Source organism: Erithacus rubecula, assembly GCF_903797595.1.
Source record: "Erithacus rubecula genome assembly, chromosome: 2".
In the NCBI taxonomy this organism is placed as follows: domain Eukaryota; kingdom Metazoa; phylum Chordata; class Aves; order Passeriformes; family Muscicapidae; genus Erithacus; species Erithacus rubecula.
This window is the reverse complement of record NC_136685.1, coordinates 6,790,540-6,806,090: the sequence shown is the minus strand read 5'-3', so window position 1 is coordinate 6,806,090 and position 15,551 is coordinate 6,790,540. Positions and strand designations below refer to the sequence as shown.

The 15,551-nt window shown below is 44.7% G+C and overlaps 1 protein-coding gene across 1 annotated transcript; it reads right to left on the bottom strand.

The window, feature by feature from the left end:
* Nucleotides 1-5,507: 5,507 nt before the first annotated feature.
* LOC306798154 (WD repeat and coiled-coil-containing protein) lies at nt 5,508-13,584 on the bottom strand. The gene is made up of 5 exons (XM_079298045.1): nt 13,448-13,584; nt 13,033-13,150; nt 9,390-11,250; nt 7,859-7,976; nt 5,508-6,092 (listed from the first exon to the last, which is right to left on the bottom strand). Exons 3-5 carry the CDS (start codon nt 11,229-11,231, stop codon nt 5,821-5,823), a joined length of 2,232 nt encoding a protein of 743 aa, XP_079154171.1. The 5' UTR covers nt 11,232-11,250; nt 13,033-13,150; nt 13,448-13,584; the 3' UTR covers nt 5,508-5,820.
* Between the last annotated feature and the right edge of the window lie 1,967 nt (nt 13,585-15,551).

The following is a 15,551-nucleotide window of genomic DNA, read 5'->3' as shown; positions in this document are numbered from 1 at the left end:
TTTTGAGTCTGATGGAATTTGAAATAGCAGATTTATTGCACTTTGAAGTAGGTAAGTTATGTAGCAATATCACATAGCTCCAAAACATCACAGAGAACAGTTTGAGGCATTCAATTTATTCTGTAATATTTGTATATTTTGGAATAGTCATGTTTAAAAATAACCAGAAGGCCCAGTAAAGGCTGTTAATGTTTTTTAATGGGTTATGTTTTCAGCTACTATAAATCTGTAGCTACAAGGCAGTGGGTCTGTGTCAGTTTACATAAACTGAACACTTAGCCCAGTGATAAAAGGGTGCAAAAACTGCTGGCTGGGGTTGAGTGGAGGCATTTGAATGTAGCTTAAGATATTATTTCTAGATCAGTTGTGCAGTTGCCTCTAAAATTGCATAACACTCAGTCTGAATTCAGACTCTTGGAAGGTAAACTTGTTTGATTGTAAATAGTTTTCTTTTTCTCCAGAGAGACAATGTAATCTTTATCCCACTGAAATGTACTCAGTCCTCACTTTGCTTATGATACCAGCAATGGGAACTGCCAAAGCAAAAAAAAAAAAAGCTGTGGATTAAGTGAAGCAGGTTGTTTTTATATTTTGAAAATCTCATTATTTTATTTCATTATCAGAAATATAATGTTGTTATAATTTTGTTGAGAAAAAGGGTCTATTTTTGCAAATCAAAAGAATGGAGGATTAAGTGCAGGATAAGATTATTTTTGTAACTTTCTTTTCTTAGGGCTCAATGTTGTTGCAGTAAAATGAAATTTATATGTCTCATGTTAGTTTTAAATTATGTGTATGCATTATGCATGTTCAGAACATGTGACTGAAAGAAGCAAATTCTTATGTTGACAGGCATTCAGATTAAATGCTAATCTATGTAAACCTCTTGCCTTCCCACTGATTGGCAGTAACAGGGGCCAGGTTTAATTCCCAGGGTTCTCCTTCAGGTAATATCCAAATACATTTTGGATTAAACCAGCTGGATGCATAAGGAACAGCACTTCCCCACCTGCACACAGGCAATTACAGCAAATATGGGAAGAAAAGAGAAGGATAACAGAGTTGCATGTCACTGGGTGTTGCTCTGTAAGCCAGACCATGTCCAGTTCCCTCTCTGTGCTGAAGTGCAGTGAGGGCAGCCCAAATCTTCCATACTGGGATGTTTCTGGCAGTCAGTAGCTGAGCTGGTCACCAGTCACAGAATCACGGAATCACTGCATTTGGAAAAGACCTTTAAGATCATCAAGTCTAACCATCAACCCAGTCTGCTGTTCCAGTTTGATTGCTATTCCTAACAGCAATGCTGACCCCTCCAAGGTTACCCCACCTCCCTGGGAGCTCCTGCTGCTGATCAGGTGTCCCCATGTCCGAGCTGCTGCTCCCACTGGCACTGGTGGAGGGGGCTGCTGTCACCACCAGCTGTTCCTCCCTGTTCCCCTCCTGCCCCACTGTGCCCTGCCTGCCCTGAGCTCAGCTTAGCTGGATTAGATCCCTTCTGCTGAGTCCCCCACTCGAGCAGGTGGGCACACCTCAGACATCTGTCCCTGGGGAGTCCCTGGAGGCTGGGACCTTCTGGGTCAGGTCACTGGGTTTTCAGGAAGGGCTCTGAAGATTTGAGTACTAATTCCTTAAGTCACTCCTGAACCTTATGAGAATTGCTGCTTGATTCAATCCCTGCTGCAACCTCTCATCTTTATTCACCTTCAGCATTCCAAGCAAGCTAGTTGAAGAGGAAAATATTTTAAAGCAAACTGCTTTTGAGTCCAGAGTTTGTTTCCAAGTGTCACTTGCTCATATACTTCTCTGCTTGCCTTTCTGGGCTGTAGACAGAAAACACAGAATTAAATCAGTCTTCTTGAGAGGAAGAGTTTGCACCAGGGAACTTGGGTCCTTTCAGACCTGGTAATTGTTGTCCAGCTGTAAGATGGAGAGGGCAAGTAAGCTCAAAGTCTCATCCAAAAGATTACAGCAGTTTAATGGTCAATCATATACATCATATGAATTTCATATCACAGTTATGTAAAAACAGTCTCAAAGTGTTACAATAGCCTTTTCCTTAAGAGATCTTCCAGACTGATAGGAAGCTTAAAATGGGATAGGACTCATAAAATGAGTGGGTGCAGGAGGAAATTTAATTTTCGTTTAATTTCACCGAATATTTAATTTTTTTAACTATCTGCAATCCCACAGTTCAGATACTTAGCAAGAGTGCTGAGTAGTATGGTTACAAGAACATGTATATACTGTAGGTTTAAAGTATGAAATCAGATGACTCTCACTTCACAAACACCAAATCTGCACAAACCAGATGCTAACTCACTGAGAAGCTTCATTCAAAAGATGAAGCAGCAGCATCTGTCTGTTCCTGAGGCAGAGGAGGAAACTTTTTGCTATGTGGAACCTGAGAATTTACAGTCTCTGAAGACACCAACTGGCATGGCAGAGCTGAACAAAGAGAAGGCACTTTAAGCTGTGGTACTTTTCAGAGGGGCTGGGTCCTCAGTACAACTTTAGAGATTGTACAAAGTCCTCCAACCCCAGCTGGAGAGCAGCACAACTGCTGGATGGTAGGGGAACATGTATTTGCTCTAGAAGTGTGGATGCAGAAATAGACCTTATTTCCTAATCTATTTCTTACTCCAAATGATCTTAGATGAGACTGAATTTCAGCGACCCGATTCAGATGTCTGTCCTCAATTTTGCTGTGCTCTGCTGTAGATGGTGAGGAAGGATTGCTCAGGTCTCATGGGACTGATGATGGTCATTTGCTCAGCTTCACTGATAAACCTCCACTTTGCAGGTCCAACACCCATCCTCTGCCTGGTTTTGCTGATGTACATAGAACCATCTACATTCAGCAAAGGATCAAAAGAATTTCCTTTGCACCTTAGTGTTCTTCATAATGGAATTTAATCTGTGTTACCTACAGGATATTTTTGCCTGCCTAGGGCTTGTTACTGTGATGATGTAGCAGGTTTACATTGGCTGAGAAGTTTCTATTCAAACTGGCTGCAGCCCATGAGGACGTGACCTAACTTCCCTTGTGTTTCCAAAATAAACTCACTTTTTAGTCACCTTCAAAGTCATGGAATAGAATTTGCACATTTCCACATCCAGCAGGTTCAGCAATTCCCACAGTTGCTGGCTGTGTTGGATCATGAGTCTCTGTGTACAGAAGTGGCTGCTGCCATCAGTGTGGGATGAGGCAAAACTGCAGCCACCCCAGATCCCTGGCAAAGCCTCAGCTGTGCTGAGCTGGCCAAGCAGAGAAATGGACAACTCTGGAATTCCCAAAGGGATTTGTAGGTGTGAAAGAAAAGCTGTAAGAGAAGAAAGTTCATTAAAACCCTGCAGTCTTCTCCTAAAGATTCTTGGATTAGGGTTGGTACTTTTTCAACTATTTGGGCCTTCTCTTAACATTCAGCATTGGTGCAGATTATCCCATAAGTTTAGGAATGGTGTTCTGATTTGAAATCAAGCAGCCCTGAAAGGAAATACTTGGGTGTGTTGGTTGACAAGAAGCTCAACATAAGCTGACAATGTGTGCTCAGAGCCCAGAAAGCCAAATGTGCATCAGTGTGCTTTCCTTGTGCATCAGTGTGCCAAATGTGTCCAGGGCTGCACCAGAAGCAGCATGGGCAGGTGAGGGAGGAGTCCTGTGAGATCACACCTGGAGCCGTGTGTCCAGCTCTGGGTCTGTTGGGATGAGTCCATGAGGATGTTCTGAGGGCATCTTCCAGAGAGCTGGGGTTGTTCAGTCTGGAGAAGAACCAGGGGAGGCCTTAGAGCCCCTTCCAGTGCCTACAAGAGAGCTGGAAAGGGACTTTTCACAAGAACCTGTGACAACAGACAAGGGGTAAATGGCTTTAAAGTGGAAGAAAGCAGGTTTAGTTTACCCATTGGGAAGGAATTGTTTTCTGTGAGGGTGATGACACACTGGCACAAATTGCTCATAGAAACTGGGGATGCTTCACTCCTGGAAGTGTTCAAGGCTAGGCTGGGTGGGCTTGGAGCAACCTGGTCTAGTAAAAGGTGTCCTTGCCCACAGCAGGGGTTGGAACTAGATGATATTTAAGGTCCCTTCCAACCCATGACTCCATGAAATAAGCAAGTTTCTTAACATAAGAACTTAATTCTTCCAGGATTCCTAGGATTATATTTTAAACATAAATGCACATGTGTGTGCACGGAGCACACCATGAAGAACCAGTGTAATCTGACCAAACTATCAAGAGCTTTCAGCAGGTGTCTTGCACTTAATGTGTCTGCTCCAGTTACCCCACACAGCACTGCCCTGTGCCCAAGTAAGTCCTTGGTGCTCACCTGGGGAGCTGGAAGAACTCCACAGGTTTGTTTGGTGCAACCTGAGACTGAGCACACTTCTGGTGGGAGACACTATCTTTTGTCAGTCTAACACAAATAGTAACCATTCCAAAATAAACAGGTGATTACATCAGCTGTGTGGCTGCATAACAAAGTTAGAGACAGCATTTGAGGCATGAAAAATTAAAGGTCAAGGTGTTCTGCAGAGCCAAGAGCATTCAGCTCTGACTCTCTCCTTCCATGGGTTACTGGGATGTTGGAACCACAAACAGGCATGAAAAAAGGACTGTCAGGCTGCTGAAGAAACATGGACCATCCCCAGCATCCAGCCTGCTCTGAACCCAGTGCTGAGGTTTCTGTGACTTTTTGGTGTATTCATGGTCCACCTTCTGATTAGTGACCATTACTGAGGAGACATGATTGTTATGTAAAGGATTGAGCCCACAACTGCCAAATTATTTTATCTGTTTTCCTTCTCCCCTGTTCATCAAAAGCTGTAACTTGTAGTTTCACCACCCAATGCTAAGTGTCCTCTGCAGCTTTTACTAGTGTTGTATCTTTAATATTGTATTTTGAGGATAGATTTCTTTTGACAGCGGCTAAATTTCCAAATAGGCAATTAAAAAAAAAAGAAAAAAATAATATTATCTTAGTCCTGAGACAGCAGCTCCAATGCTATAATCTAGCTGCTTGATGCCATCTCACACACTAAGTGCCACTGTGAAAGCCTGATAAACTGCTTAATGTTATCATGCTGTGATTTTATGGGGAGCAATCTTGGATTAGTCTTTTCTTCAGTGCTGCAATCCATGTTACATAAACTTGTGCTTACATAAACTTTTTCTAAATTTCCCCTTTGCATTTTCTCACACTACAAAAGCCCATAGAAGATTTTCTTTGTCAGACTTGAGCTGGATGTTCTCATCACAAAAGATGAGACATGACAACCACTTCCCCAAATCCACAGAGATGCAACCAAAGAGGTGTTATGGGCAGGTACAGGAGTGGAAAAGGATCTTGCTTCCACACAATATGGATATTTCACATGATCCTACTTTGTCCCAAACTACAAATGGTGCTTACACCAGTGCAAACCCACGTGCATTTCTGCAGGCCCTGCTCCTAAATAACACTAGTGTAATATTTCAGGCTTTGGCAGGAGAGGAAATTGGGGTACAATGCATCATTTTCCACAGTTTATTATCCAAGTTACTATTGTCTAAAAACACCGATGTATTAAAGACCAAGATGGAAACTTGAGCTCAGAAACTTTTAAGAATGCACATTTTCCACCTCACCTGTACTGCAAGAGGCATAGTTAAAAAACACTGTTCAGTATAAAAAAAATGTTCCCAAAGATCAAATAAATAATTTACAATGCAACAAAAAATTATAGAAGTCGTACAGAGATTTAACTGCTGTTGATAATTTGCAGTCCCATACAGTAAACATAAAAACCTCCCATCACAACAGGCATTGCAAAACCAATGTCAAAAATTATATTTTATTGCTGGGCTGTTCTGAAGTGCTGATGCCATCCAAGGTCTTGGAGGAGCAGTCCCTGAGGACTTCCAGAGAACTGGTGATATCCAGGCTTTCAGAAGAAGTGGATCTACAGCCCTGTGTGGAACTGATGATGTCCAGGGTTTTGGAGGAGCGGGCACTGTAGCCTTTGGCAGTGGCATCTCTGATGAGGATCTCCTGTGTGGGTGTAAACGTTAACGGGATGAAGCCCTCGTTGTCTGCTGTCAGAACAATCCAAGAGGAACCTGTGAAGACAAGCACATGGCTGTTGATAAATTTTGGTGCAATTAGGGTGTGTTTAAGGTAAAAAACAAATTTCTTCTAGAATTAAATTCTTCTGTATATTTACAGTTTTCTAGAAAAGAAAATGTATGAAAAGATACAGGTTGTACAAACTCCAAAATAAAGGACACTTGGCTACTGATGGATTAGGAGATGAGACAGTAATAAGTGCATGCTTCAAATGAGGAGGAGGAATGAAATTCTGAACAGAATTCATAAGCATCCACACTTGTAATTAGATAGGTTTTAATTAGATATTGATAAGCTACTTCACAGTGCTAAAGCTGTGCAGATACTATAAGAAACAAAGATTCAGTAAATTAAATGAGAAATTAATATAATAAAGACAATTTAGAAACTATTATTATGTCATTTCACTATACTTAATTCCAAGAAATACTCAATTCCAAGGAAGGAATACTTTACAATACTGTACAAACCAAACATCTCTGGTCCATTTGCTATTTGACTTCATCACTAGCTTTTTTCTTTATAATATGAATCTGAAGCCTTGACATCTATCACTACAGATAAACCAGAACATTTTTATATTTTTATCCATTAAGCTGATGAAGCAAGGAAATAGATGTCATGAGGGGTAAGAGAATTCACAGAAGCATTTCCAGCTGTTTGTAAATTTACCTTATGTAACTTTATGTCATGAGTAAGGTCACAAGAAGATTGTATCCTAATAGCACACAACCCTCTAATCTTTTGCCTTAATTTGGACCACTCTTGAAAATCAATACAACTCAGGATTTCAACACACCATTCCTACTTTGCATCTGTACATTTCAAATGAACATATTCCATCCACAATTCCCTAGGAAAAATAAAACTTGGACAAGGGCAAGAGCAGCAACCTTAGGTTTTGGGATGGCTGCCCAGTGATCTGCAAGCAGGCAGAGAGCAGATACAGGGAACAGAACATAACACAGGGAATGCCTGTAGTAGTGAGAAATCATATCCCAAAGTGTGTTTTCTACCTCTGCCCAGAGTGAAACACCCAGAATTGACACGTACACAGACACGTGGGATGGGCATGGCATGAACTGGTAACAGCAGAGAACACAGCAGGAAAAGAGGCAGGTTTCTTCACAGCAAAACTTGACATGAAATGCACTGCTGAAGTGTACAGAGCTGCTTTTGTGCTACAGGATTTCCTAAAGTAAGACTAGATGCTGGAGCTACAGATTCAAATATAGAAAGAACAATGTACTCACAAAACCACCAGTCAACCCTTTTTGTTACTCAGACTTCCCTCTGTAGAGCAGCTGAAAACTAGTAAAACACTGGCTGAAAGCAATTTTCCTGTATAACTAATTACTTGATATGGGGCATTGATACATAAGTTTTCTCTTCTTCTTTTTAATAATGTAAAGATTCTTTGCATTAAAAGAAGATTCAGATAAGAATTTTTATATTATTTAACAAAAGACAGAATTTTATTAATCTTTCATTATTTATTCCTTGTTTTTTTCCCTGGATGGAATATGCCTATTGCTATTGCTCACTAAGAATGATACACAATCACAGAATGGACTGGGTAAGGAGGGACCTTAAAGTTCATCCATTCCACTCCCCTGCCATGGGCAGGGACACCTCCCACTAGACCAGGCTGCTCCAAGCTCCACCCTTGCTGACTGTGGGACACTTGCAGGGATGGGGCAGCCACAGCTTCTCTGGCAATGTGTCTGAGTGTTTGTACTCTTGGATCATCCCAGCATACCGTGCTGCATTTCTACAAGGGACAGGTTGAACATCTGCTGGACGATGTTTAGGCGGAGTTTTCCACCACAGAGAAGAACGGCCCGACTTTCATCTGCATCACTTTTGGAAAGCTGCTTCTGAAAATGCAAGAAACAGTCATTAACTACTGTGATGTATAGTTAAAATGGCATTAATCAAAACAGGATCACAGACGTGTCTTTAGTGGCATCGTTTACAGGAAGTCAAATGGCTTGTTTGCAAGATTTATCCTTTGAAGTCTCAGCTGTCAAAGTGCTGATGAGTGAATGACAGCAGCAAGGAGCTTATCCAGCACATGTCAGAACAGGAGAGAAAATCTTACACTGCTGCTGAAGAAACCATGAGCTTCATTCACAGCACAATCCTCATCCCCATCCTTCCATCTGTGAGGGACACTTACCCAGGAGGCTTGTAAAGCTACAGGTTTTCTATCCCCACCTTCCCCCACCCAACCCTGACCCAAAACTTCAGAAGTGAGAACTCATGAATGTTGGGGTGAGAAGAGACTCAACAAGCCAGAAGGGCTGATTTGTCCCACCCCTGACCATCACTGCCCCAAGCCTTAAATCCAAAACACATCTTCAAAGAATATGCCCAGTTGAGCAGAGCAAAGCATCTTTCAAATCTATTATTACAATTTTTAAATGTTTACAATGGGAAACAGTGAAGAGAGTGAGGAAATATGGTCTAGAACTTGAGTTCAATGTTACGAAAGTTGGTAATTTTTTGTAGAAATAAAGCTTAAAAGCAAGAGCTAATTGAAAGGAAAAATGGCAGTTTAAATTACTTTGAATACTGACTAAGGTTTATTAATCTGAATTCTAGAAATGACCTAGTAGATCTCTGCCAGGTTTTGATAATCAGGTAATTTATCCTTTCTAGCATGAGATTTGCAAGAGCAAGTATTTCAGCCAAAAATTTTTCACATGGAATTTCACTTTAAATCCATTTTAAGCTATGTTAATGGAATTCTTTATTGTGTCCCTAAAGGTCTCTTTCCTCCTTGGATGGTGCTCTCAATGCTAATGAGCAACATTTCTGTTTCAAAGCCAAGGCAATTTGCTTTTGTTTCAGTTTCCATTATTTTAGTTTTCCTCACAGGAGAGTGAGAGATTGATACCAATTCCCACAAGGAAATCTTCACTTGCCTTACTTTCTATACAGAAAACTTTAGAAATTGCCTAGGAAAAGCATTCCCTTCCTAGATCTCTATGAAGGGCTTTAATTCTGCAGCTGGGCTGTGATATGTGGGTCCTCTGGAGTCCCAGCAGCCTCACTACAGAGCTGGAGGGTTTGGCCCAGTGTGAGGTGGGGACAGGGAACTGCATATTCCTGAATACCCCATTGCTTTTAAAACACTGGAAGCATGCAGAGTAATGGATTTATACCCATATATAACTACCTGCAGGAGCAGGATAGAAATCTAATCCTACTGACTGTTATTTGGGCTTCACAAAGAACATACAGCCATAAACAGGTTTCACCATTAAGGCTTCCAATATTAAAATTACCTGGCAGGTGATGTTAATAAATGAGGGTTCCTGAGAAGATGGGTATGTTGTAAGATTTCTCTTTGCAGATTTTAGCAGCTCAGTTAATTCAGAAAGATGGTGCTGCAATTCTGTGAAGTTAGCAGACAATTTTTCCACATTATTGAAAAAGTAACTCGGCTCCTTCTCACTGAGCAGGTTATTCTTGTAAGAATTGGGTACTTTGGAAGCTGCCTCAGGCTGCCTTTTTGGGGACACTGGCTTGTTAGATAGTGCCACACTCCTATTTACTGGCTCAGCATCCAGAGTCTCGACAGCTGGAGGAAAATTCATGGAAATCTTTTTGTCTTTGAAGTCACTGATGTTCAACACCAAGTTTTGCTCATAAACAGGACTCTTGATTTCTTCAATGAGTTTCCTTCGGCTTGTAGGTGACTGAAGGGCAGAACGATCTGGTATCAGGAGCCCACGGCTGAGAAGGGGGACATCTCTAGAGGGATCATGAGCAATGCTGGAAAGGTTCAAACTGGAGCTGCCATCAGGTGACACAGACTTTGAAGGACCCATTTCAAGTATCAGTTCTTTAATCATCAATCGGATCATGTATTTGTCTGATCTTGAAGAGGGAAGAAAAGCAGGGTCAGTGAATTTTTGCCTTCCAACCAGTATCAGTAACAATTTATTGGTGAGGAAGCACAAACCCTTCGGCTTCTCGCTTTTCTCCAGCTGAATTTGTTGAATATTAGGCAAATTGGATGAAGTCAGTGAATAGACTAAAATAACATTACAAGTATTGGAGGCAACAGACACAGTTTGAGTTTTGGAGTCAAAAGCCATTATATCAGGAACAAGAATGCCTGGGATGCTCACTTTTTTGGTAGAGGTAACCTTTCTTTCAAAAGTCACCAAGATAAGGTGTGAGGAATCTTGGCCACTTCCCGTCAGGTAGTCCTTGGGCCTCAGGTGAAGGAGAGGGCTGGAATCAGCACCCTGCTTGCTAGAAAGGATGTGAGTTAGATCCACAGGAGACGTAACTACAGACAAGGGCTTCTCAGGCTCCAGGGACTTCTTCCCTCCATCCAAGGAATACTCTTCCTCCCCACACAAGCTGGACTGCGAGGGGAAGGACTCGGTTTCAACGCTCGATGGAACTTCGAAGGCAACACCAGCATTTAAGCCACAGATCTTGTCCAGAGGGAGCTCGGTGGCAACAGCGACTTGTAAATTCTGCGTGGCTTCCACGGCACAGATGTAGCCTCCCACATCAAAGATGGGGCAAAACGAGCACGCGCTGAGTGTTTTCTGAGCATCATCCCAAATGTAGGAATGGAGGGCACTGCCCACCCCCACCACCAAGCGGTCGCCTTCCCTGGTCCAACAGGCACAGTGGATGAGCCCGCTGCCCTTGATGTCGGCGTTAATTCTGGAGCTGCCGAGGTGCACAGAGGGCAGGACGGAGGCGTCCCGGGTGGTCAGCACGGCCAAGACCTCCTTGCTGGGATGCCACACGCAGCCCTGGGGGAGCACGGGGTACGGCTCGCTGACGTCGCAGATCTGGGAAACCAGCAGCTTGTTCCTGTCGGCGCCGCTGAAGCAGAGCTGCCAGACGGTGACGTGCTTCTTGTGCTGCACGGCGAGCAGCGCCGGCGCCTCGGCGGGGCTCGGGCCCCAGTACAGCCCGTGCACGTGCTCGAACTGCCCCACCACGCTGGAGTCCCCGAAGCTGGGCTCCCCCGCCTGCAGCCGCAGCGCCGTCAGGATCACCTGCTTGCCGTCCGTCCAGGCCAGCCCGTGCACGGGGTGAATGGCCTGCTGCAGCGCGTTGAGCCCCGTGCGCAGCAGCTTCGCCTTCCCCAGCTCCATGGCGCCTAAACAGGAACATCTACACAGAGCACAACCAGAAGGAAAAATCCATTATTGTAGCAAACAGAGCACGGCACCTGGATGATTGTTTAGCTTATGACCTGCCAGTGCTGGACTCCTCCTTCCAGTGAAGTCAATATACACATAATGCTCTCCTATGCTTAATTCCCAGCCCAGTATTTTTTTTTTGTTTATGATGTTTCCAACACGACATGCAATTTTAAGAGAAAGAAACTTTGCTGTTTCTATAGGCTTACCATCAGATTTCTGCTGCATTTTCATAACGAGACCAGTCCTTTCATTATAATCTGTAAATTGCTGTTCTCAGAATATTTTCTAATTACTTCAATATCAGCAATTCTCAGAATATTGCTGCTCACTCTCAACCTCCTGGAGCATTTGTGGTCAGATGAAGTAATCCCTTACAAGTATAACCAAGCATTAATGTATTATCTACAAATCTGATCCTGTATTAAGGGTGTGAGAATGAGGCATTTGGATGGTTGTCCCAGAAAGCTCTCTAAGAAAGCAAATGCAATCTTGAAGAAAGTTAGGATGAAAGCACATTTTTCTGAGGAAATGAAAGAAAAAAGAATTTAAAAGAAATACACAAAGCATCAACACTTTGGAAAACTTCAGGAGTTTACACAAATTGCTAGTTTTTGAGCTGTGAGCATTCCTACTGTGTGAACAAAAGCCAATTCAAAGGAATTGATGGTTTCCTCGTTTAATATCTCCATACAATTTGGCTCAGATGTAAAGCCATGGCACAGAATGAGTTGCACTTTTAGTAGGAAACATGAAGATCAAAAAGAAATTTTTTTGACAGTAAAAACTGTCAAACTGGAGGAATTTATCTCAATATGCAGGGCCTGCCTTGCACCACTCAATATTTTTATTATTTGTGGATGACCCTAAAGTTGCAGGAAGAGGATTGCAAGAAAATGGATTTCAAAGATTAAAACTGTATAGAAAGTTATGTTATTACAACAAGTAACTTCTTTGCCACCCAATAACAAGTGCAAAATAATAAACTTTAAAAAAACCAAACAAAAACCACCAACTTGGACACCTCTCCAGGAATACTTCCCTAGGTAGAGGTTTATCAAAAGAGGATCTGGCTTACAATGAATCACAAACTGAGTATTTCAGAAATGTGGGATATGTTGCCAAGTAAGAATAATTCATTCTGGAATGCTCTAAGAGGAATGGAGATACACAAGGGAGATAATTGCCCCACTTCCTCATTGCTAACAGCACCTCCATGGAACCTACTTCTGAGTTCAAGGATGATGGGAATGCTGAACAAAGCTAAGGGATCAGAGAAACACAGGAAGGGGGTTCTGTGTCTGGAGAAGACTGTGAGTGGGAACTTGAGAACATCCACCAGCCCAGTGGCAGAACTGCATCCATACCTGTTCTCCAGGTATATTCTGATAATGCATGATAATAATCAGCTTAGTTTCAACAAAGATTTAGGTCAGCTATTAAGGAAAAATTCAGACTCTATATGATAGCTAAGCATTGAAGCAGGTTATCTTGGAGAGGAGGGGAAGGCACTCCATGAATTTCATAATCTGTAAGAGCCAATTAAGGAAATGTCTGTCAGGGATAAGTTTAAGTACACTGAATCCTGCCTCACAGGAGAGCACTCAAGGTACTTCAATGCAACTTCTCCACCATCTACCTGGCCTCTCCTCTATAACCAACCTCAGTCCTGTTAAGCAGCACCAGTTCCAGGAAAATTAACACTGGATGTTCCCAGTGCTCAGAACCCCACACACTGCAGGGCAATACTTACTGATGGCAGGGAGATGCGAGATAATGTGCCTCCTAAGACACAAAAAGATGCTAAAGCCTGCTGGGCCGTCTGGAGAGGCTGCTGTGTCACAAGGGGCGTTTGCACTATCCCAGCGGCCCTGGAAAAGCAAAAAGAGGGAGATGCACTGGCCAATGCATTCCTGTGCCCAAACCCACACCGAGAGCCCGGCCCAGCGCAGCTCCCCGGGCAGGTGTCACACCACAGGCCGGGTGCCCGTCCAAACCCCGGGGCAGAGGAGCCGCTGCCGGGATCCCCCTGCACCGAGCGGCCACAGCCCGCACACACCGCCCGCCCGCGCCGCCGCTCCCTGCGCGGGCCCGCCCGCACCCACATTCCCCGCCTCCCGCGGCCCGCCCGCCGCCTCTCGCCTCTCCGCGGCCGCAGCCTCGCTCACCCGCCCTGCCGGCGGCCCGGCGCGGCTCCGCTGAGGCGGTCCCGGGGCCCTGCAGCCCCGGCGGCGCTGGCCTGTGGCGGGCACCGCCCTCCCGCAGGGCCCGGCCCGCCTCCCCGCCCCGCAGCGCCCGGCCCGGCCCGGCCTGACCTAGCACCGCCCGGCCGCGGGGGGCGCCCGCGCCGCTCTGCGCTCCGGCCGCTCTGCGCTCCGGCCGCTCTATGGTCCGGCAGGCGGGGCCTGCACGGGGCGGGTGCTTCGGGCCGCTCCCATCCCGCTGCGGTTCTCGTTCCCCACAGCGCCCCTGAGGGGCCGCGGGTGCGGAGCGGGCGGTGGGAGGTGACGGGCATCACGAATCGCGCATATCCCCAGCTGGGAGGCACACACGAGCATCACTGAGCCCCGCTGTTGTGCGCAGAGTCTCACCGTGTGCCTGAGAACGCTTCTTCAGCTCAGGCTTGGTGCTGGGACCGCTGCCAGAGCCTGTTCCAGTGGCCAGCCACCCTCTGGGTGAAAACCCTTTCCCGAATCCATTTAAACCTCCCCTGACACAGCTCCATGCCGTTCCCCCGCTCCCGTCACTGGTTGCCAGGGGGATCAGTCTGTCCCTCATGAGGATGTTGAAGACCACAGTGAGATGTCCCCTCAGACTCCTCCAGGTTGGACGAACCAAGTGACCTCAGCTGCTCCTCAAGGCTTCCCTTCCATACCCTTGCCATCCTTGTGGCCGTCCTTTGGATGTCATTTATATATATTGTGGCACTCGAAACTGCACATTGAGTGCAGAACTGAGACAATCCTCTCCCTTGAGCAGCTGTCAGTGCTGGGCCTGATGCACCCCGGGCTGGCATCGAGCGATGCATCAGCAGCCACTCTGAGGAGGTGATGGTTCTGCTCTTGTCATTCCATCGCCCCAGGGGTCATCCACCGTGTGACACTTCCACACAGCACCCCCAGCCTGCTCACACCCGCGGGGCTCTTGGAGAGCCCTGAGGAAATGGCACAGAAGAGCGGAGATGCCTCCAGCGGGATGACATCAGGTCCCTGGTGTGGTGTATCCCATCCCATGAGATACTGACTCCACATTGAAGTGAGGAAAGCATCTAAATTCAGTGCAGAGCTACTCCAGTACAACTTACCTGGCCCTGATATATTACACTGAGCATAGCTCCTTGTAAGTCTCCAAGGCCTCTTAAAAGTTAATTAAATTGCATGACTGTGCCACTTTGCCACTCCTCAGCACTGCAGAGCAGTGTGATCATTGTATCATTTTTGAAATCCACACTCTTGATAGAATGTTGAAACACTAGAAAAGGTACCATAAAAAGAGCTGCTAAAACATGTGGGGGAAAAAACTTAAAATAATTGCAAGGTCAAATATGTAAGTAGCTCCAACTTAGCCAAAGAAGAACACTAGGTGGTGACTTGGTCATATCACACAAGTGCCTGTACAGAGGGAAAAACAACCCACAATAATGCTCCGAAGCTAGTGAAGGAAGGTTTAACAAGAGCTGTGGACAGACAGATTCAAATATGTAAGGCACGTTTGTGTCTTACACTTATTTACAGTGGTCTAGACTGACCACTGGAACAAACTGGCTACAGAGCATCTTCACATTAAAACTTGGTGATTTTCAGGGCCATACCATTTTAAATTGCAAGCCATACAATGGTTTGGGTTGGAAGGGACCTTAAAGATCATCTTGTTCCAACCCCCTGTAGCAGGTAGGGAGACCGTCCACTAGACCAGGTTGCTCAGAGCCCCATCCAGCCTGGCCTTGAAAACCTTTGGCAAAAGACATTCCCATGTCCTTCCCCCCACCACTGGCTTACCTGAGCAGCTCACTCAAGCCAATTTTAGAAGTTCTATTACACAAATGTTTAATCTATTCTTGCCTTAATAATATCCATTTTCCTCAGTTGTGAGTCTGGCCAAGCAGGATTATCACTTGGTGTCTGAGACCCTGAGCCACCAGCTGGCTTTATTAGACAAAAACAGTTTTCTGACTAAAATGTTAGTCTCACAAAGAATTCTGTTGAACAGGAATTATTTCACTTTTTTTTTTTTTTTTAATATAAATCTTAAATTGGCCATCCATATTAATAG

Excerpts from the sequence above, each read along its gene's own strand:
- LOC306798154 (XM_079298045.1), bottom strand. The coding sequence starts at position 11,231 with ATGGAGCTGGGGAAGGCGAAGCTGCTGCGCACGGGGCTCAACGCGCTG. Across the intron at positions 7,977-9,389 it reads TTATTAACATCACCTGCCAG|AAGCAGCTTTCCAAAAGTGA; the intron begins GTAATTTTAATA and ends TTGCATTTTCAG. Across the intron at positions 6,093-7,858 it reads CCTTGTAGAAATGCAGCACG|GTTCCTCTTGGATTGTTCTG; the intron begins GTATGCTGGGAT and ends TTGTCTTCACAG.